General features: G+C 33.6%; 5 protein-coding genes across 12 annotated transcripts; 3 read left to right on the top strand and 2 right to left on the bottom strand.

Moving 5' to 3' along the window:
* Positions 1-4,990: 4,990 nt before the first annotated feature.
* LOC105639026 (ABSCISIC ACID-INSENSITIVE 5-like protein 3) lies at positions 4,991-6,662 on the top strand. Its single transcript, XM_012222962.4, has 3 exons — positions 4,991-6,089; positions 6,242-6,313; positions 6,482-6,662. The coding sequence occupies exons 1-3, from the start codon at positions 5,298-5,300 to the stop codon at positions 6,560-6,562; spliced, it is 945 nt and encodes a 314-aa protein (XP_012078352.2). The 5' UTR covers positions 4,991-5,297; the 3' UTR covers positions 6,563-6,662.
* Positions 5,575-11,613, bottom strand: LOC105638857 (uncharacterized protein At4g37920). 6 transcript variants are annotated; one of them, XR_002284937.3, is made up of 9 exons: positions 11,469-11,613; positions 11,009-11,373; positions 10,502-10,670; positions 9,707-9,951; positions 8,936-9,123; positions 8,628-8,795; positions 6,828-6,940; positions 6,636-6,764; positions 5,575-6,063 (listed from the first exon to the last, which is right to left on the bottom strand). XR_002284937.3 is itself a non-coding variant. In XM_012222733.4 (7 exons), exons 1-6 carry the CDS (start codon positions 11,611-11,613, stop codon positions 8,636-8,638), a joined length of 1,272 nt encoding a protein of 423 aa, XP_012078123.1. In that variant the 3' UTR covers positions 6,760-6,940; positions 8,628-8,635. The 6 variants fall into 6 exon arrangements, 1 of the variants encoding a protein (XP_012078123.1); XR_002284938.3 differs by having other exon boundaries at positions 6,636-6,702; XR_016322561.1 differs by having other exon boundaries at positions 5,575-6,060; positions 6,636-6,702.
* Positions 11,614-11,819: 206 nt separating this feature from the next.
* On the top strand, positions 11,820-14,568 carry LOC105638858 (Pentatricopeptide repeat (PPR) superfamily protein). 2 transcript variants are annotated; one of them, XM_020681240.2, is made up of 3 exons: positions 11,820-13,799; positions 13,927-14,160; positions 14,262-14,568. In XM_020681240.2, exon 1 carries the CDS (start codon positions 11,820-11,822, stop codon positions 13,779-13,781), a length of 1,962 nt encoding a protein of 653 aa, XP_020536899.1. In that variant the 3' UTR covers positions 13,782-13,799; positions 13,927-14,160; positions 14,262-14,568. The 2 variants fall into 2 exon arrangements, with proteins under 2 accessions (XP_020536899.1, XP_012078124.1); XM_012222734.3 differs by having other exon boundaries at positions 11,820-14,160.
* A 1,168-nt stretch (positions 14,569-15,736) lies between these two features.
* LOC105638855 (electron carrier/ protein disulfide oxidoreductase) lies at positions 15,737-21,975 on the top strand. Of its 2 annotated transcripts, none has more exons than XM_012222730.4 (7): positions 15,737-15,938; positions 16,520-17,931; positions 18,813-18,868; positions 18,974-19,207; positions 19,321-19,612; positions 20,974-21,170; positions 21,688-21,975. In XM_012222730.4, the coding sequence occupies exons 2-6, from the start codon at positions 16,636-16,638 to the stop codon at positions 21,028-21,030; spliced, it is 1,935 nt and encodes a 644-aa protein (XP_012078120.2). In that variant the 5' UTR covers positions 15,737-15,938; positions 16,520-16,635; the 3' UTR covers positions 21,031-21,170; positions 21,688-21,975. The 2 variants fall into 2 exon arrangements, with proteins under 2 accessions (XP_012078120.2, XP_089581992.1); XM_089725866.1 differs by having other exon boundaries at positions 19,321-19,617.
* LOC105638856 (putative glycerol-3-phosphate acyltransferase 2) lies at positions 21,823-24,474 on the bottom strand. Its single transcript, XM_012222732.4, has 2 exons — positions 23,741-24,474; positions 21,823-22,998 (listed from the first exon to the last, which is right to left on the bottom strand). Exons 1-2 carry the CDS (start codon positions 24,347-24,349, stop codon positions 22,090-22,092), a joined length of 1,518 nt encoding a protein of 505 aa, XP_012078122.1. The 5' UTR covers positions 24,350-24,474; the 3' UTR covers positions 21,823-22,089.
* Positions 24,475-24,821: the final 347 nt, after the last annotated feature.

Raw genomic sequence — 24,821 nt, 5'->3', positions numbered from 1 at the left:
TATTCTACCCATTACGTATTACTTTAAATGAAGTATGTATGAAGTTTATAATCTGTAAATTATGTTGAGAAGTCTCCTTAAACTGTCACATTGTAAAATATATTACTACACTATAATATTTCACGGAAAAAAAAAAAAAAAAAACTGACCATTTGTATTTAATAATATTAAATTGTTGAAATGAGTTAACTCTAATAGATGAGGATTAGCAAGTAATTAACACATAGAATAATTGTAACGCCCCAAAATTTTTGAATTTTAAAATAATATTATTTTATCGGGTCATAAATGGTGCTACAGAGAGGGGGATAATATTTTATTTAGATCCGAGGAAGATATTGAGTCGACTCTAATCACTGGAGGAATTGTCCGCTTTGGATCAAGCCAAATCCCCATACAAGATTGGCAAAACTCGCACGGTTTTGTCCCGCAGGTGAAATGAGAAACTTTCCAGGAGATCACTCATCCTATGATTTCCGTTAAGCGAACATGTTTAACCCTGTAGTTCTTCCAACTCTCCGGCCATTCCACCAAAAGGCGCCTCTAATGATTAGTTTCCCTTTTTCGATATATGATTCGATTCATTCATGTGTCCCGCATTCCACTACCCTAACTAGCCTGCCATCCTAGAAGCTAGCCAGGAGCTTCGCTCTATCCGCCCTCTTAAGATCACTTTGTCGGGTCCGGATATCACAATAATCCCCAAGAAGAATGGATAAAATTAAGGTCATGCTTTTTGGTTGCCAACCCAGCCAATGCCACTACGGATATCAACAAAAACAAGCCAATGATTGAAACAAATTTTGACCTTGCAATACATTATCAAATGTTTCAAAGCTTTTTTTCCTTTTTTTGCAAAATTTCATTGCTTCTTCATGCTCTTTGAGGGACATGAATGAGTAGAAGAAGTCCTATTTGTAGAAAGTATATTCAAAAGCAGGCACTTTTCTTCCATAACCAAAAAAGCAAAAGAAGTGTTTTTCTTGCATGGTTTGGCTAAGGGAATTAAGGATAATTTGTAAGAATCATGCTTGTTTTAATTTAGAACATATATTGAATTGAAAAAACTTGCCTAGTTCATGTCTATGACCCTACTAAGAGATTAAACAAATGAAACTAAGGATTTTTTAAAAAATGTTTCGATTTTATCCTTTTTTCTAAGTGTATGATCAAAAATACTATCGTTTCAATAAAAAATAAGGTAACGTGTAATCTCAATCCGATGTGGGCTTTATATCATGAGTTATTGTATAGTATAGGCAGGTTAATTATGCAAGGAAAATGCTTTGTCAGCTTAGCATTAAGGTTACATAAAGAAGAGGAAGAAAACAAAATGAACAGAAAAACTCAAAAAAGAAAATTGCCAAGTGGATTTGCTTAATGGCTTAGCATTTTTCAGGAAATGATTGCCACTAAGATTGCTACCAATGAGTATTGGTTAAGAAAACATTATCAACTTGAATTGGTGACAACAAAGGAAACAAAAAAAAAAAAAAGTTCAAACCTTTAGAAGTGTATAAGCTCACACTTTTTTGTATTAATGATATACTTTATTTTATTATTGATGTCAATTATAACCAAACATTCATTATCGTGTATTTAGTATTTATTTATTAAATATTTAAAAAAATCTCCTTTCTTTGTTTAAAAAAAAATATTTATTGTAATTACAAGATGTCATTATCATCAATTTCTTTTATATCCTATGAAAATGGATATATTATTTAAAATCTTTAGACTAAAATATACAAATTCAGCAAAAGTAGCTAGTGGAATAGATATTAATAAAAAAAAAATTATTTGTAAGAAATATCTAGTTTTTAAGTTAGTTTTAATCCCTCTATTTAATTAATTGATAAAGTTCATTTCTTTTTAACATAGAAGATATTTAAGATAACAACCCAAAGCAAAATCTTGCCAAACTATCTCTCACTGTACTTCAATTATTTTAGTACAAAATGGGTCAATAATGTACTTATTCAACCAAGATTTTGGAAAAAGTTTCTCTCTTATAAGTAGAATCTATGTCAATGGAATATAAAGACTAAAGACACCCACTAATCAAATTAGGTCACATAAGAGAGACCCCTTTAGCTTTATTATAATCGATGTTTCGAGATCACAGTAGTATTCTTTCACATATCTTTTCTTTCTCCTTTCGTTTATTTTTTTGTTCCTTATTCATATATAAAACACCAATAGACTTGAAAAATATTATTGACTGTACAGTAAAAGATAGCTTTTGTACTGAACAATGAAAATTATCGGAACTTGAGACTTCTTATTACTCTCCATACCAACGAGACTAATTAGCTTTCTATTTTTATTTTATTTTGCTTATTAGCTAATGGCATATCCTTTCCTAACTCTCATCACTCACGGAACTTGAGTTATATTTTATTTGGTTACCAACAAGTACCAAACAGATGATAACTTAAAAAATGGTAACATGAATCTTCTTTCAATACAATTTGCAAAAGGTGTTTTGTTTGGACAATTCCTTGTTCTATCACCTTTTCTTTTCACTTTGTTTTTTCTCTTTTAGCAAGTATTTCTTTATGCATCACCGAGAGCTTTACAAATAGTAATTAAAGTGGACAGGATAATGACATAATTATATACTTTTTATATGTTAATCAATAATTTAAAAAGGAGAAAAGATTTCAGGGTTTCATATCCTTGATCTCCATTATTATATTTAGAATATTAGATTAATATATGATTAATCTGAAATTAGAAATTGATCAGAAAAGAAGAAAGGAATTTTATATATTGCCTCCTCAATAAGCTGAAATATGAAGCCATTGAGACATCAAAATCAGGAAAGTAGTTAGCTAGTTTAATCAATTTATGGGTTCAACATCACAAATTGTAATATAAAATTGGGAGTAGGAACTTTCCTAGGAGGAAAAAAGCATACCTTCTTTTGTTTCTATGTCATAAACAAAAGAATAACTGCCATTGGAAAAGAAAATTATATATATATATATATATGAATTTTACTGTTTTTTCTTTCCAAATTATGAAGTTCAACCTTTCTTTTCTTATCAATCGAGTTACTTGATACCTTAACTACTATAGAATGGATCCGTAAATCTTGTCTAAATTCTTAAAATTGACTCGTTTATTAAACGAGTTTGATAGATAAATTTGAGTTCGAATCATTAAAATTATTGGACCAACTCAAAATCCATATATACGTGGTTCAAACTCTCGACATGATATTGATAAGTTACACTGAAGTAGGAATCCATAATGGTTAGAAAGATTCTGGTTTCCATGTTTAAGGGTATCGATGTACACAATGTATCGTTGTAATCTATGCCAAATTTGGATGGACTAAGGGAAGGAAAGATTATGAGCCACTGGAAATGCTTTTGTTCCCGTATCATGTGGATGTGGCCTAAAAGTCTAAAGTAGCAATCCCACTTAGAATCCCAACTGTGAGTCACCAACAGAGGGGAATATTCTCACGTGCTTGTTGCGTGACGGCTTGGAATCATTTCTTCCAAACCAAAAATTACTTGACCTCACCCGATGTCTGGGAAGAGTGTTCTGTTTATCAGTAGTTGCTGTCTGGGTAGAGACAATTTGAGAGATAACGTTTGCCTTTAGTTGCCACGATAGCTCATGATTGACGGTCCAGCTGATTAACAGCTGATATTTAATGAAATATATAATATTAAATGTTTTTCGCATCTCATAAAATAGTTTGTTTTTATTTTTAGAAACAATGACAAATAATAATTAATATTATTTTAATAACAAAATTTTACCTTTAATTTTTAATATTTATATCTCTATATTAAAATTACATGTTACTTTCAATAAAGAATTAAGTGGAAAAACTATTAACAATGCTTGTTAAATAGGAATATATTAGAGAATCAAAACATTAATTGTATTTTTATAGACTATTTAACTAATAAATCATTTTTATAGACTAAATTATTTTTAATATTTTTAATCAAATACATTTGGAGTATTTTTTTATCAAATATTTAATTACTTATTATAATTTAAGTTAGAAATTAAAATATATTTTAAATCAAAAATAAAAAATCTATTAAGGAAATTATTCAAGAACTTATAAATTGAATGTATATAATCAGAATAATGATTCATAATCTAAGAAACAAGAACTTCATTATTAGAATCTTGATTTGCATTTTTTTTTTTTTTTAATTTAATGGGCTATGTTCCTTTATGCCTATTAGATAATTTGGAAATGAAAGCCCTTGTGAAAAGTTGGCATTCCGAGTCGAAGTGAGCTTTTTTAGTAAAACGTTCAGACTAATGATCGTTTAGAAATGAAGTGCCGTTTACCGAATGTGAAATAATTTTGTTAAAACTAACATTGGGAAATCCAGTCGTTTGATCATTGGGGAAAAGATAAGTAATGTTTACGAGGGTACCCGCTGTTTTAGAACGGCCTGCTAAAAGAAAAACGAAGTGCAGAAAACAACTGTCGTTTACATGAAAAATTAAAATTAGCAAAATGGCCCCAATGAAGAAAATTGTAGTCCTATGTTACGGAAAATTTGGTGTTTTTCAGAAGCAAGAATACGAGTAAGCCTGCGTATCGTGTTATTGATTTTTTTTCATTTTCTCTAAGAATGTCAAAGCGAAAAGTCTTATATTCTAATATCTTCACTCGCAAAATTTTTTAGTATTTAAAGTGATTATTCTTAATATATAAATCATAATAGTATTTCGACTCTCTCAAATAAAACCTTAATTAATACTATTTACCTACTAATTGTATATTTGAGGTGAAATATAACCGTATTAACGGCAAAAAAATGTGAACTGAAATGAAAGTTTGGCCGTTTCCAATTGGGAGAAGAGTCTTCAACATTCCATCTCTATATCCCACTAATCAAGCATCAAAATCAGCTTCAGCTGTTGAAATGCAGATGAGTCTCACTCACTCCTTCCCTCTCTCAATCCAAAAATAGCCTCCTTTCTAACGGGTTCTTCGATCTTCCTGGCGGCCATAGCTTTCGCTTCTATACTTTTCCTTTTTTCACTTTTATTTACTCTCTCTCTCTCTCTCTCTCTACCTCTTCTTCAGTCCTTCAATCTAGAACACCATCCACATCCCATTCTTCAAAATGGTAAATTTCATCAAGTTCTTAAATTTATAGAATTTCTTTTGTTTTGAACTTCTTTATATAAACAATACACCAAAAAAAAAAAAGTTTCATTTCTGTATTATTTTGTGCATTAACATTAATTAATTAATTTGATCTGATCTTATTCGTATTTCCTGAATAAATTTGTTTAGTTTATATCATATGTATATGGATAATAGAACAATGGTGTCACCTAATAGAGCTCAAGAACACCAATATAATCTCACCATTGATCAGTTGGGCAAGCCTTTAAATACTATGAAATTGGATGAGTTATTGAAAAATGTGATTTCTGCTGAAGATAGTCAGTTTCTACAAAATATTAATCCTTCGTCATCATCCTCATCCTCATCATCCTCTTCTGCTTCCTCGTTTCTTGGGAATTTCGATTTGAATGGAAAGAAGAAAGTTACAATAGATGAGGTTTGGAAGGACATAATTTTAAATCAAGAAAATGTGAATGCCATTGAAAACCAATCAAGAATTCATCAAGAAACTACTCTTGAAGATTTCTTGGTTCGATCCGGTGTTACAAACATAGGGAATAATCAAAATGGTTTGTTTAATATTCCTCATCATCATCAACCTATTGTGGGAATGCATGATCCAATGGCAGATTGGCTACAACTGCAAATGGCAGCCGTGCAAAGACAGCAAATGAGTGTTTTGGATTCTTCGACTAATTTTCATGCATCTGAATCATCATCATCAGTTTATCATGACAAGTCATCGATTATCGGGCATGATCACGGTGGATATGGAGAGAACCAGATGGGTATGACTATACCAGTATCAGCAATTTCTACAACTGCTTCTTCAGAGTCTCAGGCAGTTGTTATTGCTGACAAGAAACGTCAGTATTCTGATGAAATCATGGAGAAGACTATTGAAAGAAGGCAGAAGAGGATGATCAAGAATCGCGAATCTGCTGCAAGATCAAGAGCCAGGAAACAGGTAGAATTAAATTAGCTATGATTTTTATATTTTACCTACATATATATATAGAATTGGGTTCAAGATTTGAATCCTTAGACTTCTTATACTCTGAAGCAGATATTCTAGTCCAATGACATTTCATCATAAATGTTGCTGTCTTATGTTTATAGGCTTATACCAACAAGTTAGAACATGAAGTGTTTCACCTGAGGGAAACAAATACCTGGCTCAAGAAGTTTAAGGTACCATAATCAATTTATTTTTTATGTCCATTAGGGATTAAATGGATCAGAAATATTATGAGCCTGAGTATTCGGCATTTTTTTGTCTACGGTATTTAGCAAAAGCATTGCGAACTTTTTAGGTTGGAAACTAGAATTTTCTTTTAACTGTTATTATTGTTCTAGCAGGAAGTGGAAATGCTTCTATCCTCTGATCTAACTCCTACGCCCAGATACCAACTTCGGCGAACCAGCTCAGCTTCTATTTAGCATTTATTAATATTTGACACTGAGAATTTTGATTTAATTGAAATTTTCTTTATCATTTCATGAATAGACTTACAGTTTCAGCCAACATTTTGAGCTTCAATTGGGCCAGTGTTCAACTTTTAAGGTTGGATTTGGATACTCTGATAGATTGATATAAGGTTACTGTTTAGTAAAATAGAGCCACGTAACAATGCTGCTATCACTATAAAACGAAAAATGCATTAGTTTCTTAAAAATGAATTTGTTAAACATATAAAACCTATACCTTTTCCCTTTAAAAACGATTCCAAGTAGCTAATTAGCTCCCTTGGCTTGGGATATTTGGTTTCCATGAAACATGCAGTATGCATTCCATGAACAATAATAAGCAAACATAACCTGCAAACATGATGGCAACAAAAATTAGTACATCAAAGCTGTACGGCTAAAAAGCATACAGATAGAAAACACCAAAAAGCTACTGTGTGAATAAGTGTAGATATAAACTCGTGCGAATGTTTTCAAAATATATAAACATGGAAGCATAAATAAGTGAAATGATGGGTAGCATAAGCATAGATGCCAAAAATGCTAGTTTTGTATCGTCACAAGTACAGCAAAAGGGACTGAGTTATGGATTGGTGTAAAGAAATTGTTGATATAAATGTGGTCTAAAACTAAGAATAAACACCCTGAATATTAAAATATGAGTATCATTTGATGTTCTTGATTCCAGTCGTTTTAAAAAGAGAAATAAAATACTACCTCTATTCCATATTACTTGTCACATTTGGAATTTTACATCATTTAATAAAATCATTAAATTTATCTATGTTACAATAAATTATTCAGTAAGTTGACTATACTACCCTTAAATTAACATTAATTCTCTAAGAAAATCATTAAATTGAAGTAGTAATTATTAGTCATATACAAATGGTAGACAAGGAAAAAAAGATTTATTACCCCATGAAACTATAAATATAACAATTATTTTGGAACAAACTATTTTCTCATATGTAATAAGTATTATGGAACAGAGATAGTAAGAAAAAAGAATTGATCAACACTGAAAGTTCAGGGGTGTATTCATTTTTCAGTAATCATGTTGCTGATTACTGCGCTCCAGATAAATGGACCTAATTATTTGCATTATTGTCATCAATTTGAGGTTAGGAGCCTAAGAGGGTTGTCTATCCCAAACTCTACGTGTTTTTATAATTGAATCTCATTCTACACCTCACTTTAAAAAAAAAAAAAAAGAATTTTTTGAAACTACACCATGTTTTTAAAAAATTTAAAAAATAATATTATTTTATTCTTAATGTGATTAAAATGTTAATTTTCCTAATTCTAATTTCTCTATCCAATCCTTCTTCGTTTCCATCCACCCATCACCTCCACCTCCATCACTGCCATCATCAATGTTTAATTTTCTTCTTCTTTCCTTCAATTTCTTCCTCTCCATTCCTATGTTAATCACCATTTGATGTTGTTTCAATCTCTTTATTTCCATCTTACCTCTCTCGTTCTTTTGAAAACTCATATATTAGGTCTTCCTAAGTTGTCTTCTTTTCGCTTGAATCCAACAATCAAGTATGTTTGGGATAAAGTGTTTGTTTTTGAATACCATCATTTTGTCATCTTTTCAAATTTATATTAAATGGGATAAAAGTGTTTGTTTTAATTTTTGAAGAAGAAGAAGATAAAAAGAATGGTGGCAATGATTGTGGTGGGGTGAGAGTGAAGGTGGTGGATGAATGGAGATGAAGAAGAGGGGAGAGAAAAGTTAAACAACAACAACCAAGTTTTAATTCCAAACTAATTGGAATCATCTATATGAATCCTTCATTTCAAACATCTGCTCTGATCAAATTAATATAGGGAAAAAATAAAAGTTATAAATTTAATTTTATTTATATTAAGAATAAATTTATTATTATCATTATTTGAATTTTTGAAAAGCAGAGTACGCTTGCAAACAAGTTTCTAGATTAGGATATAATAATCAAAATAGGGTTCAATTACCAATGTTATAACTTTCTGGACCTGAAAATAAAAGAAACTTTTGATAAGTTGATTCTACCTCTGTTGTCACATGAAATTGTCTTCAACTAGCTTCTTCAGTTCCTCCATCTTCTTGATGATGTTTGGATTCATAAGATCCCTAGCCTCTCTTACAAGAGTGCCTTCTTGACTGGAATGGTATGCATTCACCACTGCCTTAATCCAGGTGTGTAATTTTTCAGGGGTCCTGTGGTAAAAGCCAAAATAATTTCAGCTGCTTTATTTTTAATAGATTTCTAGTAGATTCAACAAAATAAAGTAGGCTATTTTGAGAGACTCATGTTAAAGGAAACTAATAATCAAAACAACAAAATTTCATTTACACACGTGTACAGGCAGTCCACGTCCTTTCCTTCAAGTTCTTCTCCTGGAGTAAATGCATCTTTCAATGCACACAAACGTTCCTCAGGATCCTCAATTTTAAGAAGATATTTTAGTATCCTAATGTCCTTTGGAATGTTCCTCTGAAGATTACCTACTGCAGTCTTGTAGAGATGATATAGTATGTCTTTTACCTGCAATATAGCAAAAGAGATGATCTGACTGAAGCATCATTCTAACAACAGATAAATGCAACATATATATATATATATTGCGTTATTTGTTTATAAATTTTTCTGGACTGGGAATGAGTTTAATTTTTCTTTGCTTTTCTTTTTCCTTTTTTCTTTTTGGAAGGGGAAGGGCAGGGGAAGTGGCAATTGAAATAAATTCACTGAGCTGTATTGTGTAAGTTCAAATTGAAAGATTTCCAAGCTTAAGCTCCACGTTAAACTATCAGAACTACAGATGGTTTCATAATGCTAGTCCAATATTATTGAACAAGATGTGGATACAAAATAAAGCAGTCCATATAACTGTGCTTTAATTGTATTGATCATGCAACCAAATATCCTCTCCCCAACCCCTCCCCTCCCTCCCTCCTCCTCCTCCTATCTCCGACCCAAAAAAGTAAATAAAGAAAGAAAGATGACGGGCAGATTTATCATATTTTCTGCCATGTTTCACGCAGCTGCATGATGAAATTTCCATAAAAAAATACATGTAACTCATATCAAGAAAAGCCCAGGGTGGTTTTTTGAGCCAGCAATAATTTACCTCATCTTTTGTCATGTTGGACTCTTTAGCAGCCGACCATGCTTTTGTGATCATCAGAACCAATGATGAATCAAGTTGATTTTTTGCAGCCAAATCATCTATTTTCCTGCAAGCGGCATCCAGAGAAGGAGAATTGATAATATCTTGCAACTTCAGCTGGGCAGCATTCAGTGCTTCAACGCTTTCTGTTGCATTATCATAGGCTTGCACAGCAGCAACACAATCATTTCCAAGCTTTGCCAAAGCTGCTCATGTATAAATAAAGAAACAGTCAGTGTAATACGCAACATTAGAAACTGGAATTTCAGTGCAACTTTTAGAAGTCAGGTTTTCCATTTATGCTGAGATTCAGCCAGGATATTCTGAGCAACAATGGACTAACCAATGCTGGATGTAGCATTTAAGTATATTTGCATTATAGTTGATAAAATGAACATATATATTGATGAATATTATAAGCTTGAACCTAATAATTACAATTGATTACATGCCAAATACTATATTAATTTTTAATTGACAATATTATTTTGATTCATTTCCAGTAATGAAATTGTCCTGCAGATAAAGTTGCAGATTTACCATCTCTTACATTTTTTCTATTAGATTGAACTTACTTACCAACATAATATTATCATCTTCAAGAAGAGAAAGATGACTATTTACCACTAATTTAGTAGTACAAGTAAAAAAAATTCAGGGTCCAGGCCCTCAGTTCTACTAATCATTGAGGCGTACATCACTTGCATACAGTAAATCAATTAATACATTGTCAAAAAGATCAGAATTCAGCCTCACCATTTTGCTCAGTCGGGTTGTCATGATAGGATTGTGCTACAGTGAAAAGATGCACAAAAAATTCTTTTGTGAAATCTTTTCGACGCTTAGAAACAACTTCACTTAGCTGTGATGGTGCCTTCTTGATCACTTCAAGAAGTTCATTATGTCTTTGCACGTCTTCATCAATCTGTTCAACAAAAGTTCACAAATCAACCATAGCAACATCAGAAGTTCACAAATCAACCATAGCAACATCATCCAACTTACACCCAAAAAACCCAATAGGTGCAGCACCACACTTTCATCAATTAAAAGACCACAAACAATTAATCCTTGATACAACTGAGAAAAATACACAGCCAGTAATAAAACGAAAATGGGATTGTATCATTATAAGAATATATCAAATTTAAAGACTAATGACCGCTCTTTTTGCTACAAGTAAAATAACAAGCAGCAAACTATATTAACAGAAACAAATTGCTTGGAGGAAAAAAAAATCAACCTTGAATTTCAAATGCCCACCTCTTTCAGCTTCCTCGCTAGCCTAAGTAGCTTATGCTTAATCCCAGGATCATTTTCACTATCTGCTCGTTCTTGACAGCGCCTATAAAAATGAGGTCGAATATTGTCCCATTCCTTGCTAAAAGCAAGTAACCTTCTCCAGTCAGTAGGTGTAGGCTTGTCAACCATGAAAACCCCGATTAGCTTGTCACATACGCCAACCATTTTATCCTCATCAACACTACCTTTTTCTTTTCTTTCAGGATCATCATCAGCCGCCGTCAGTTCCTCCTCTTGCCTATCATCAGATACTTCAGTTGCACCGCCAATAACGGCGGCCGGAGAAGACCTCCGCCGTTGAGTCCCAACAATTGTAAGCGAAAAACCTATAATTTCATAAATTGAGAGCCAAAAGTAAATATAATAAAAAACTGCAATTCTAATTCAGAAAATGAGAAAAGAAATGAAAAGAGAGACTAGCCTTTGAACTGAGAACATAAATTAACATTTGGAGTTGAGTATCTAAAGAAGGAGAGAGAAGGTGATTGGGCTCGAAAAAAAATTGAAGAAGGAGCTGTTACTGATAACGAGCAAGAGGAGTGGAAAGTCGCAGGAGCCAACTCCATTGGAATTTACAGCCTTTGTTACGCTTTCAAGTTCATTTTACACAAAGGGTTTTAGAGTTTCTACAGAGAACGCCAGCGCCTGGATTTATAATGTCTGGGAACGAGGTTTTAGCTGCGTTGCCTAAACGGTGCCGTATCCCGCCGAATGCAACCCGTTAAGGGCAATGTAGTCTTTTTGAAAAATACAACCGAAAATTTGAGCTCTAATGAATGGTGGCCAGAGCCCAACGTTTTCCAAATTTTTCAGGCCAGCAGATAACAAAGCCGTTAAAAACACTGGTAGCTCTTGGTCGGAAATTTCTGTACTAACCAAGCCAATGCTCTCTTTATCATGTCTCTCGTTGAATGCTACTCTCTTTCAACAGGCGTCATATCTCTCCGCACAAAAACTACAAAGCTCGAAAACAAGAAACTATAGCCATACAAGTGGCACAAATTTACGTTCTTTCTCTTGCAAGAACAATGCTAATTCACCCTTTAATTCCCATTTCTATCCAACCACCAATGTTTCCGCCTTGGAGTTCCAGGGAACCCCAGATCACTACTTTTCAGATACACGATCGGGCGGTCATTTTATTGACCCTGATTTGCTTGCTGTTTGGCTTCAGTCCTGTTACAAAGCAAAAGATGTTAAGAGAATACACACGGTTGTTTTAAAGTGTTTGACGGATTCAGTCATGTATGTTAATAACAATTTGATTAGTGCCTATTTGAAATTGGGGGAATTAATTGAGGCGCGAAAGGTGTTTGATGAAATACCTGAACGGAATGTTGTTAGTTGGACTGCTATGATTTATGGGTACTCAAGTTTTGGTTTAGATGATGAAGCATTGAGGATGTTTAGTGGATTTGTAGAGAGCAGGGTTGTAGCAAATAGTAGGACGTTCGTGTGTATATTGAACTTATGTAGTAGGAGGTTGGATTTTGAGCTAGGGAAGCAAATCCACGTTCATGTTATAAAGGGTAATTGGAAGAACTTGATCCTGGACAGTGCTGTTGTTTCATTTTACGCCCAATGTGGTGACTTGACAAGCGCATCTTGTGCATTTGATCGAATCATGGAAAGGGATGTGGTTTGTTGGACTACTATGATTACTGCTTTTTCCCAGCAAGGACATGAAGACGAGGCTTTTAGATTGTTCTCACAAATGCTGAGTGAAGGACTTATGCCTAATGAGTTTACAGTGTGTAGTGTTCTAAAGGCTTGTGAAGAGAAGAAGGCGTTGAAGTTTGGGAAACAGCTACACGGTGCTATAGTTAAGAAGATGTATAAGGATGATGTTTTTATAGGTAGTACTTTAGTGGATATGTATGCAAAATGTGGGGAAATTGTAGATTCTAGGGAGGTGTTTAATAGAATGAAGATTAGAAATACAGTTACATGGACTTCTATTATTGCAGGGTATGCTAGGAGGGGGCTTGGTGAGGATGCAATAAGTCTCTTTCGAGTGATGAAGAGACGTAAGATAATTTCTAACAACTTAACTGTTGTGAGCATTCTGAAGGCCTGTGGTTCAATTGGTGCGCTGCTGACAGGGAAAGAAGTTCATGCACAAATTATCAAGAATGGCATCCAATCAAATGAGTACATAGGAAGCACTCTTGTGTGGTTCTACTGTAAATGTGGGGACTTTCACATTGCCTCAAAACTCTTTCAACAGATGCCCCAGAGGAATGTTGTCTCATGGACTGCCATAATCTCTGGTTATGCTTGTCTTGGGCATGAGTCTGAGGCTCTTGAGTTCTTGAAACAAATGATGGAAGAAGGCATAGAACCAAATGCATTTACATATTCATCAGCTTTGAAAGCTTGTGCTAATCTTGAATCTGTTCTGCAAGGAAAACTGATTCATTCCTTTGCCAACAAGGTTCCTGCATCTGTGTTTGTAGGCACTGCATTAATCTATATGTATTCTAGATGTGGATATCTGTCAGACGCAATTCAAGTTTTTGACAGCATGCCAGAGCGAAACTTGATTTCTTGGAAGACAATGATTTTGAGTTATGCAAGGAATGGTTTCTGCCAAGAGGCTTTGAAGCTCATGTATCGGATGCAGGCGGAGGGTATTGAGGTGGATGACTACATCTTTGCTTCAGTCGCATGTGCGTGCGGAGACGTAGAGTGGAATAGAGAGCCTTCATCCGATCATTGTTTGCAGTCTAGTTGATCTACACTCCAGTGTAAGGTAGAGCATCGATTGAGGTTGTGTATAGCAACTATAACTGCCTATATCAGTAATAGTTTCACTTGTAATTACTTGTATAAGAAAGTCAAAGCTGATATAAAGCGATTTACACTGCTTGACCATCCAGTTAAGTCAGCAATTTCCCTTCTCCCTAATCCCAGACCCACAGTATAAGGTTTGAAGTAACGAAGAAAGAAATGAATGAAGCGAAAGGTCCCTTGAAACTGCGATATAATCTTGTTTGTCCTGATTCTTGGATGTCGTTCGACTATTTGACACCATATATTGCATAATGAAGTCATATCCAGTCCCCCGTGTCAGCAGTAGTACTACAGTCATCTTGAGAAGCCGTCATAAACAGGTATTAACCTTCTTTATCTTTCTAAAGTTTTTCATGTTTAACTTTCATGTTCAAGGTTTGTTTCCAGTTATTTAAAGCCCACATTGTCTCATTGTTTGCAGGAATTCTATATATTTGGAGGGTGCTATTTAATGAAGCAATCTAGTCATGGCCCTATCCCCAATTTTCCTCATTTAAAAATCTGTTATAAATTATAATGATGTCTTTAGAAAGAGTATAGGCAGAGGAGAAAATTTTTCCTGTGGAAGTGGGCTGAACTATCAGGATTTGATTCCCCGTGTATTTTTTTTATATATTGCATTAGCCCCACGAAGTTTTCCAAAAATTTCTTTTTTATCTAGGTAGTTTATGTATTTTTATTTTTTTCCTGACACGAGTCTAATCTAACCACCCCCATCCCCTTCGCCATTTTTCTCTTCTTTTTCAAATTTTATTTATTATATTCATATGTTCGCATTAAAGTATATATAATGTGTTGAATTCTCTAAAATTTTTATTTTCTATTTATATATTATTATAATTCACATGTACGTATTTAGTCTAATAAAGAAAAAATACATGAGCTTTTAATTTGTTGCATTTGCACCCTATTTTTAACTTTTTAACTAATATAGCCTATTATTAAAATTAAAAATTAATTATATCCCATTAGATTTGGAGAAAAAAGAATTAGAGTGCAATTGTCACACAACGCAAAGTTCATGATCTTATTACAACCTAAAATGACTAATTGAACTATATGATTGAAAAATGTAAAGTTTACGGTATTATTACACCACAAAATAATTAACTCAGTTTGTATATTTTTTAATATCGTATTAGATATATAATATATATTACCATAATTTTTTTTAACTGTTAGATAATAATTATTTTGAAATTAAATTACCTTTCATTAGAAAGGAAAAAAGAAAGGTTGATAAATTTATCCTTTAACTTAGTTATTTTAATTTTATATAGGATTTTTAATTTTTATTTTAATTCGTCAAACACTTTAATTTATCAAAATATAAATATTAAATATTTCAATTTGCAAAAATCATTTGATTGAACACTCTAGTTTGAAAAAACTAAATTAATTAAGCACCTATAATATTGTTGAAATGTGTAAAATTATGGTTTTAAAATTATACAAACTATATATCAAATCAATATAAAATAATTGTTATCAGTGTAAAAATGTGTGTAATATTATTAAAATTTATAAATTAAGTGTATTATAGATCATCCATAAAATTTAGGGTGCCACAAAATTAAAATTACAAAATTCATAAGTAAATTTATATATTGTGTAAAAAAGAAAAACAAGAATAAGAAAAAAACCTAGAGCTGGAAATAGGTTGAATATAAAAAAAATACAGATACAAGTTACCCATTATATTAAAAGAGTTTGGTCATAAATATAATTGTTACTCCCTGTATTAAACGAGTTTAATGAGGAGTACTCGCGATGGCCGATCCATTAGAACCGTTAATGACTTGATATGTAATATAAGAAAAGTGTAAGCAGTAATTTGCAAAATAATCCAACACAAAGGGTCCACAAATCTATAAACAAAAAAAGTCCGGTCCAAAAGTCTAAAGTCTAGGCCACCTCTTTCATTTTCTCAGCCCACGCACGGGCTTCCCGCTTCTTTCGCTCATCTTTTCCCTCTCTGAAGAAAATCATCATCCTATAATCTTACCGTTTCAATTCAATCTAATTCTATAAATAATGTAAATTACTCATTTCCAAACAATTCTCGTATTCTTCAATCCTCTTTTGTCTCTTCAGATCTGTAAGTTCTGTTATTTCCCTGTCGATTCTTTTTGTTTTTGTGTTTGATTACCGGAAAGAACCCTAATTTTGCTATTTTTTAATGTATTTGCTTATTGTTGTTATTATTATGTTGGTTAACATGATATTGTAGTGGTTTTTGTGTTATTTTTAATCCTGTCAAATGGAGATTTGAGTTCGTAATCTATTAATTGTATTCAGTAGACTAATATTTCAGCAGGTGACCTGATTATTTTTTTTTTCCTTTTAATTGCTAATTTGGAGAAATTAGTAATATTTCTCTATTTTTTATTCGTTATCGCAATTGTGTTTGTCTTGTTTTGCATGTTGTTTCAATCTTTGTTCATCCCTTTTTGTGTTAGAAACCTGTGTTTTAAATGTTCTACATATATGTGGGCCATTGACTTGAACTAGTACTTTTGATTAGCAAGGCCAGTATTGTGATTAGTCTCTTGGCCACTTATGGTTCATTTTTCATCATGCAAATTACCTTTCTATATGTATGCGCTAAACTTTTGTTATTTTTTTTTTCTAATATTATGCTAAGCTAGTCTTGTTTAAGCTTCTGTGCATTACTTCCAGGTTTAAGTCATTCTAATGAACTATTGGAGCAGAGGGAATTGAAAGTTAGGAGCATTCTCTGTTGAGTTGCATTACAGGCTTTATATGCTGTAACTATCTTGGAAAAGGAGGCATTAATGGAGAAAAACGTAACAAATTCTCCAACTTCTGAGAAACTGGAGCAAGGTGCAGTTGAGGTTCGGAAAGAGGATCCTATGGAGCTATCAAAAGAGATGAAATCTTTAGATATCAGCATGGGTGACTCCAAATTACACGATAATGGAGAACAGGACACTGGTGAAAATATTGACAAGAGTAGTGTCTTGGAATCCGAATGTCAAGGAGATAATTTAGATGATAGCACTAAAAATGATGACTTGAGTAAGATGGACACGAGTAGGGATTTTCAGTCTAAATGTCGGAGAGAAAAGTTAAAGAATGATATTCAAAAAGGTGACCTGGATAAGAAGATAAACGAGGATGAGGATTTTGAGTCCAAACCTGTTGAAGTTACAAAGCAAACTGTGGGAAAAATTCTTGGCAAGGAAGAGTCAGATCCTGTCTCTGATAGAGAAGAGGTTCTTGGTATGGAAACTAACAGGACCACATCTTCCCATTCTTTTGGTTCTGCTCCTGAATCTGAAGGATCTGATTGGCCTGAGAAGGCTACGGCTATTGGGAACTTTGTAAAGGAGAAAGGTGTAGTTGCTGTTACAAGTTTTCTGCGTGCCCTATCTCGGAAAAGAGATGGGTTTGGGGAGTTTCCTCCTGATGAAGATGAGGGGTCTTCAGATTCAGCTAAAAATAGAGAAGCCACAGAAGATTCTCAAAAACCATTATATAGATCATGGAATCCGCTAAACTATATTATAAATCCCCGTGATGTTGATGCAAAAAGAAAGACTGACCAAGGGACAGAAGTCATAGAAGAAGCACCACAACCTATAGTCATGAAAGGAAGAATTATACTTTATACAAGGTTAGGGTGTGAAAGGTGTAAAGCAGTCAGATTATTTTTGTATAATAGAAGGCTTAGATATGTTGAGATTAACATTGATGTATACCCTAGTAGAAGGGCTGAGCTAGAGAAGTTTACTGGGTCTTGTGTGGTTCCTAAAGTATTCTTTAATGAGGTTGTTATTGGAGGATTGAGTGAGCTCAAGAGCTTGGCTGAATCTGGCAAACTTGAAGAGAAGATGGATTATTTGATTGCTGAAGCACCACCATATGAGGCTCCGCTACCACCTCTTTCTGGTGAAGATGATGCATCCACTAGTGGGTCTATTGATGAATTAGCTCTTATTGTTCGTAAAATGAAAGAATCTATAGTTGTTAAGGACCGATTCTATAAAATGCGGAGGTTCTGCCGCTGCTTTCTTGGTTCAGAGGTTGTTGATTTCTTGTCAGAAGATCAATACTTGGAGAGGGATGAGGTCTGTTGGATTTTCTTTATTAGCTCATAATCTCAATGTTTCTTATGCTGGAATCTGAATTTTTTAAGCCTCTCTGGTTGGTCATTTTGTATAGGAATATGCCATTCACTTTGAATGCTGATTTGTGTAGATTAGATGTTAAGGTTCTTAGGCATGTTTAAATTCTCTGTTTACAGCTAATTTCCATTTGGAGCTTATGAAGTTACACAAAGTGAAAATAGAAAATAGAGGTGCTTCAGCCAATCTCAACTGCTTAGAGTTTTTTTGTACTCGGGCTTTGCTGATTTTTTGTTCTGAAATTTGAAACTGTTCCTAGAATGAAAACACTAGCAGTGCAGCTTCAAGTAAAACTACACTGCAACTTGAAGAGTAGTTATAGAACTCATGGAAGGCTTAAATCCAAAATAGTTTGATACTTAAACACTATCACTTTAACGGATATTTGTGTGGGTTTACACTCTGTGCATTTGTAGTTACAGTCCTCTCTATCAGTGAAACTACTTTGGCTGAGCTGCATAGTTATAAAGCTTTTGCACTTGAAAATTTTTTGGTCGTTTTATGTCTTCATATTTTATTTTCTTATATCAACATGTGCAACAGATGACCACTTGCTCCTGATAATTATGAATAGCTTTATTGATTTTGATATCCTTTAATGGAACAAATTTTATTTTTCTGGGTCATGTTAGTGAATGCAAGATATTTGGTGGATATTCCGTCTCTTGGTATTTATTGAATTGTTTTTTGAATAAATGAAGCAGTTGTTTCCTGAAATTGAAAATTCTTAACTAAATGTTTATCACTCAGCTCATTCATCTTCTAGCACCATGATATCATGGTTAAGTTATTCTTCCTTTTTCTTTTTTTGCACTGTGAAACAGGCTATTGAATTTGGACGAAAGCTCGCAAGTAAACTCTTCTTTCGACATGTTCTGGAGTGAGTCCCTCAAAATACTTCCAAGTGAATTTACATTCTGTTTGCGAAACATATCAATTGATAATTATTCTTTTTGCCATTTGCTGTTTCTAATGCTTAATGTAGCGAGAATCTATTTGAGGATGGCAACCACTTGTATTGGTTCTTGGACGATGATCCTATTGTGTCTTCTCAATGTTTCAACATCCCTAGGGGTATAATTGACGCAAAACCAAAACCAGTAACAGAAATTGCATCAAGGCTGAGGCTTTTGTCTTATGCAATATATGAAGCTTACACATCGGAAGACGGAAAGCATGTTGATTACAGAACTATTCATGGAAGTGAGGAGTTTGCAAGGTTGGATGCATTATCATTGTGTAAAATACTATAAAGATGAACATATATATATATATATATATATATATATATAATCTCTTTATGTTGCTTTATTCACAAAGCTATATTTGCAGGTATTTGAGGATAATTCAAGAACTCCAGAGGGTAGAATTAGAAGATATACCTAGGGAAGAAAAGTTGGCGTTCTTTGTAAATCTATACAATATGATGGTTATTCATGCCATACTTGTTTGGGGTCATCCAGATGGAGTATTGGAGCGAAGGATATTGTTTGGAGACTTCAAATATGTAATTGGTGGGTGCACTTACTCTCTTTCGGCCATTCAAAATGGCATTTTAAGGAGCAACCAGCGAGTGCCATACAATCTGATGAAACCATTCAGGGTGAGCGATAGACGTTCGAAGGTAAGGTAGTCTCCTTTATTATTAATATTATAATTATATCATTATTGAGTTATTCTTGATTATTGGTTTTCATGGATAGTCATTGGTCTTTTTACTGTCACAAACTATGGTAAAAGTTTGAGTTGGTCGTGTTTGCAGGCCAGTGTCTTTACTTTTTTCTCTTCCATTTTGTATTTTTTCTTACTCTTTTTTCTCTAGGTGGAGTAGGATTGGAGGGTATAGACGGCGGCTTTTGCTATCTTTACAAAATTTGGACATTTCAATTTGTTTTTTGATATCATTATGTCAAATATCACCTTCAATATGCAAGATCAAATTTAACAGAAATTTTAATGGGGGAACAAGGAGAATTTGGCGTACTTTTTCCCTGATCTATGTTCATGTTGTTAGCAACATGAGTTTAGAGAATGTTTGGTTTGTCTTTTAAGTTGATCAAATCTACTTTTAATAAAAGGTTAGAAGTAAAATGGTGTTTGGTTTGACTTATAAGTTAAAAAGAATCTAATTAAAATAAATCATAAATCACAACTTCACAAGTAAGGTGCCTCTTAATTCTGATTATGTATTTATATTAAGTTACTTTTAATTTCTTAGTAACGAAACACTTTTTTAATTATTTTACTAAACACTCAAGTCAATAGTTAAAAAGAAAGTAGTCAAATCAAACATCCTAGACTTCAATTAATTTATAGTACATGAATATCAACATTCCATCAAATATCGCTATTAACATATTTGCTTCATTTTTCTTATTTCAAGATCAACTTACATTCAGCATTTTGTTCTGATTTCAATAATAAAGCCTTATAGTTTTTATCACTAGATATGTTACTTAAGTGGGAATGGACCTTCTGAAATAGGGACAGACTCAGATCTTTGTTCGAAGTGTTCTGTCGACTGAAAAGTAGTACCTTACTTTCTTGTGACTATTACTTCTTTCTCCATTTTTGGGTGTATGCGTAGGTAGCATCAAGTTTTTGGAGACAAAGGCTTTTAACCTAGTTATTTTTGTCTTTTCCTCAAAAAAGAAAAAAAAAAAAAGAAACAGACTTTTTCCCTCCCTTCTATTCAGATTATAGTCAATTATTTTCTGTTTTCTTGGGAAGAGGGGTTGATGATGTTTAAGTGGAAAGCAATTTTCTCGTATATTTCTGATAGGGTGGTAAGTTAGTGGCAATGGTCAATCTTGCTTTTGGACTTCTAGTGGGTATCTGAGAGGCTGGTTTTTATGCTCTCATTTCTTTTTGTCTGTTAAGTTAAGTTAGGACTGTTCGATAGAAAATTCAAAAATTGCATGGAAAGAACGAAGATTTTGTTCTAGAATTTCAGCTATCTAATAATCAATTTATGCTCTATATCAGGCAGCTCTTCCCTATCCAGAGCCTCTAATTCACTTTGCACTCGTTTCTGGTACCTGATCTGGACCAGCACTTAAATGCTACTCACCTGGGAACATTGATAAGGAGTTGATGGATTCAGCCCGTAATTTCTTAAGAGGTGGAGGATTAATTATTGATTTGAATGCCAAGGTCGCATATGTCAGCAAGATCCTTAAATGGTAAGTTGCTCTCTGATAGGAACTTTTGATGCATTGGTTTCTCTGGTTTCTCAGAGTTATGCGTGCAGATAAGGATTGCACATGTGATTCTCTCCTCTAACACGCACAGGAACATAAACACACAAGTTGAAACGCAAAAGGAAATAGAACCTGCACTCTGTTATGCTTGGTTTTTGGAACTGCTAGAAAACTACATAAATTTTTGAAGATTTGTTAAGTTTAGAAGTAAATAAGGAAATAACCTATCTTTGAATCTGACAGTCATGAACTCCTGCTTTCAAGTTTTCATGGTTGGATTGGCCATACATGTCAATACAACATTCTGTTTCTGACCAAAAGTTAATTGAGACTAATAATATGATGTCTTAGTGAAGGTTTTTTTCCCAAGCCTTAGTAGCATTAAATCATAATTTGGCATATATTCTCAAACAATGTATCACTTTCTTGTATATATTATGTAATCAAGCTGTTACAGCCTCTTCTGTTGTTTAATACTTTGCTTGCATTTGATGCACAGGTTTAGTGTGGATTTTGGCAAGAATGAGTTGGAGGTACTCAAACATGCATCAAACTACCTGGAGCCTGCCAACTCCGCAGCTTTGCTTGAGTTGCTTGCCGATGATCAATTAAAGGTGATATACCAGCCTTACGATTGGGGTCTAAACTTTTAGAATCAACTTTGGCTTCCCAGTACACTACATATACCTTATTACATCTTACATTTTTTTTTTTTTTTGCAAGACATTGCATGAGAGAAGTCTCAACTATATTTTGAAAACGAAAAATGAAAAAGGATCTAACTCAAGTTGCTTTCTTCTTTCTTGAACATTGAGCGGATCCTATTTGGTTCCAGTAACATTAGGAACTAATATAAGCTGATAACATGAGACCCTCACCTGCCATGCCTTAGTCTGCAAATTTAAAAATTGCTAGTATGTAGTAGGTACTGGTTTTTTGTAGTGTTAACAGTTCCGTCATTACCTGCCAAAGCCATGTATTTATCCTTCCTCGTAAGATGGGTGCACTCAAACCCTAAAGCTCTGGCAATTTCACTCTGTACATGATTGGCAACTTCGAACTTTGATCTCCCGCCACCCATATGTGTTTCAGAATCTTGTAACTTCTCAAGAATCTTGATGAAATATATTGGACTCGGGTTCGCTAAGTGAAATATAGGGTCTAAGCATTTAAGTCCAGTGGCTGTTGATCCATAGAACATGCTTGTCTGCATGTTTATAGCAACGGGAACTATCTCATCAGTTACTTCTGCAAATAATGGGCTAAACCTTAGTAGGTAGGGTTCCCTGCAAGTCGTTCCTTCTGGGCAAACAACAAGATCACCCTGGCTTAGCATCTTTTCCACTATTTTTCTATCTCTTTCTCGGTCTCTAGTTAATCGGACTGTTCTGATTGGAGAAATGATCTCATTGAATCTGCTCATGCTGTAGGTGACTGCACTGAGAGGTTTCATGAGAGATAATGAGATGTAGACTGGGTCTAGTAGGGTTCTGTGGTTACAGACATAGAGCACTCCTCTGTTTTTTGTTGTTGAGGTGAAAGTAGTGTGTTTAGGTTTAGATATTATTGTTATTGTACCTGTTAAGGCCAGGATAAGACAGGATAAGTTGGAAGGCAACGCAATGCCAACAGCCATTCTGATTATGGAGAGGCAAAGGCCAAATGGAAGCCACATGAACATGGAAATGGCGGCAAATGCAGTTGGCCTGAAAACTAATCGACTGTCGTGGAAGATCAACGGTTTTGGGTATGCTTCTCGCGGGAGGATTTTCCAATTCCTTTTCTCTGTTTCATCCAATGAATAAACTGCCTGTTGCAACATAAATTTATTTCAAATGTCTAATTAGTATTTATCCTAATAGATTTTCAGAGTAAGTATCAGGACTGTTCAAATCGGGTCCATTGGATCCGATTTGTGAAAATGAAAGGCTACCCTTCATTTGATTTAAAAAAGCAATAAATTTCTTGGGTTCCCATTTCTCCTGAATTGAGTAGCCCTAGTAATTACTCAACGATTTTCCGATTAATCAAACTAGGGGGAAGTTAGATATCATATATTATGCATCAATTATAAATCTAGACAATGCCTTATTATCAATTTTACCCCCAACTTTGTATCATTTTTGCTAACTTGGGATTTCTAAAATGATTAATTTTCTCGTTACCATCTATTTCGTATTAACTAAGTTTGGGTTAGTTACGGAATCTATTTCAAGTAATCGTTTGCATGTGAAATTGATGCTTAGGCCTTTTGAAAATAATAATAATAATGCGTCATATCACTTGTTCATTGAAATTGAATATATATTGACACTAAGGAAGAGAAACTTGACGTGTTTCTGAAGTATATGCATAAGTAGAAAAGATGGGCAGTAGTTCAATCAAATGGCAGCATTCAGAAGGCAGGGGAGAGATTGGTGTGAAGGCACAAAGCTAATTAAAAGATTTAGTTATTGAATTACTAGTCATAATCACCTTCTCTGCTTAAAATTTTAGATAAGCCAAAAAAATTGCACTGTGTCTGTGAATGTGAGAGAGAGAGAGAGACAAACCTTACAGTGTTGAAATACTTGTTGATAAAGCAAGTTACTGGAGCAGCACCCAATTATTCCCACAGAGTTCTTTTCAGCAAGAAGCTCCTTTAAACAAGTAAAACCCGCCTCTTCTTTTTCTTCTATCAAGCCTACAAAAAACCCATAAGCCACCTTCAAATCTCTACCCACTGCATCCTCCACTCCAATATATTCTTTCAAGAACCCTTCGACCATGATCTTTGGCAAGCAACTCACTCCTATCTTCTTGTCACATCTCATAACAAGATCAAACCCTTCATACCCAACATCTTCTAAAAAGAATTTGGGCAGAATAGCTGTTCCAATCCTCAGCCTATCTTTTCTAATACCAAAAAAAGATACAAAAACCATAATCTTGAGCCCTAGCTCTTTTCCAACTAAACAAACAAGAGGGTAAGAAAGAAGCAAGAAGAGAGCTCTTAAGAGACCTCCAGCTTCAAAGGCTACAATCATGAAGTATGGAAACAAGGAATCAGGTGCTGATGATTTCAATAATGTAGCCTCAAAATCAAAAACCATTACCGTTTGTTTTGCAAGCTCTTTGAGGACATGTTTAGGGGTGGGTTTGTTAAGTGTTGAAATGTTCATTTTTTGTACTAGTGAAATGAGATTGCTTTGCGAAATCTGGCTGTGGGAGTGTATATATGCTCTTTTAGCAACTCGAGTTGAGCCTTTAAATGAGGTCTTGTTTCCCAGACCAAATATATATATATATATATATATATGTATATATATATATTCAACTGAGTTTAACCTGATGGATGTTCTAATTTCATAATCGGTGAGTTACGATAAATGACGTGATTTTAAATTATGTGATTCGCAAACCATTTATCGAAATGATTCAATTTTAAATATATTTTCAAGAATAAGGTAGAATTCTTTTTTTTTTTTTTTTTTTTTTTTTTTTTTTTTTTTTTTTTTTTTTTTTTTTTTTTTTTTGTAAAGAATGTGGGGAGGCAATATGGATAACTTGAATATGTGGTTCAAATAAATAAATTTAGAGAAAAAAAATTGCAAAGAAATAGTTTGAATCTTTCTATATGCTAGATAAATTTAT

Source organism: Jatropha curcas, chromosome 9 (genome assembly GCF_041381405.1).
Source record: "Jatropha curcas cultivar XTBG-Jc1 chromosome 9, XTBG_Jcur_1.0, whole genome shotgun sequence".
Lineage (NCBI taxonomy): Eukaryota > Viridiplantae > Streptophyta > Magnoliopsida > Malpighiales > Euphorbiaceae > Jatropha > Jatropha curcas.
The sequence above is the reverse complement of the archived record's forward strand: the minus strand, read 5'-3'. Positions and strand labels throughout refer to the sequence as shown.

What these genes read in the sequence shown, in the direction of transcription:
- LOC105639026 (XM_012222962.4), top strand. Translation starts at nt 5,298, where the DNA reads ATGTATATGGATAATAGAACAATGGTGTCACCTAATAGAGCTCAAGAA. An exon ending in GATCAAGAGCCAGGAAACAG is followed by an intron (nt 6,090 to 6,241) that starts GTAGAATTAAAT and finishes TTATGTTTATAG; the next exon opens with GCTTATACCAACAAGTTAGA. An exon ending in CCTGGCTCAAGAAGTTTAAG is followed by an intron (nt 6,314 to 6,481) that starts GTACCATAATCA and finishes TTGTTCTAGCAG; the next exon opens with GAAGTGGAAATGCTTCTATC.
- LOC105638856 (XM_012222732.4), bottom strand. Translation starts at nt 24,349, where the DNA reads ATGAACATTTCAACACTTAACAAACCCACCCCTAAACATGTCCTCAAA. An exon ending in AAGTATTTCAACACTGTAAG is followed by an intron (nt 22,999 to 23,740) that starts GTTTGTCTCTCT and finishes ATGTTGCAACAG; the next exon opens with GCAGTTTATTCATTGGATGA.
- LOC105638855 (XM_012222730.4), top strand. Translation starts at nt 16,636, where the DNA reads ATGGAGAAAAACGTAACAAATTCTCCAACTTCTGAGAAACTGGAGCAA. An exon ending in AATACTTGGAGAGGGATGAG is followed by an intron (nt 17,932 to 18,812) that starts GTCTGTTGGATT and finishes ACTGTGAAACAG; the next exon opens with GCTATTGAATTTGGACGAAA. An exon ending in TGAGCGATAGACGTTCGAAG is followed by an intron (nt 19,613 to 20,973) that starts GTAAGGTAGTCT and finishes GCTCTATATCAG; the next exon opens with GCAGCTCTTCCCTATCCAGA.
- LOC105638857 (XM_012222733.4), bottom strand. Translation starts at nt 11,613, where the DNA reads ATGGAGTTGGCTCCTGCGACTTTCCACTCCTCTTGCTCGTTATCAGTA. An exon ending in TAGCGAGGAAGCTGAAAGAG is followed by an intron (nt 10,671 to 11,008) that starts GTGGGCATTTGA and finishes TTTGTTGAACAG; the next exon opens with ATTGATGAAGACGTGCAAAG. An exon ending in GACGTGGACTGCCTGTACAC is followed by an intron (nt 8,796 to 8,935) that starts GTGTGTAAATGA and finishes CTTTTACCACAG; the next exon opens with GACCCCTGAAAAATTACACA.
- LOC105638858 (XM_020681240.2), top strand. Translation starts at nt 11,820, where the DNA reads ATGAATGGTGGCCAGAGCCCAACGTTTTCCAAATTTTTCAGGCCAGCA.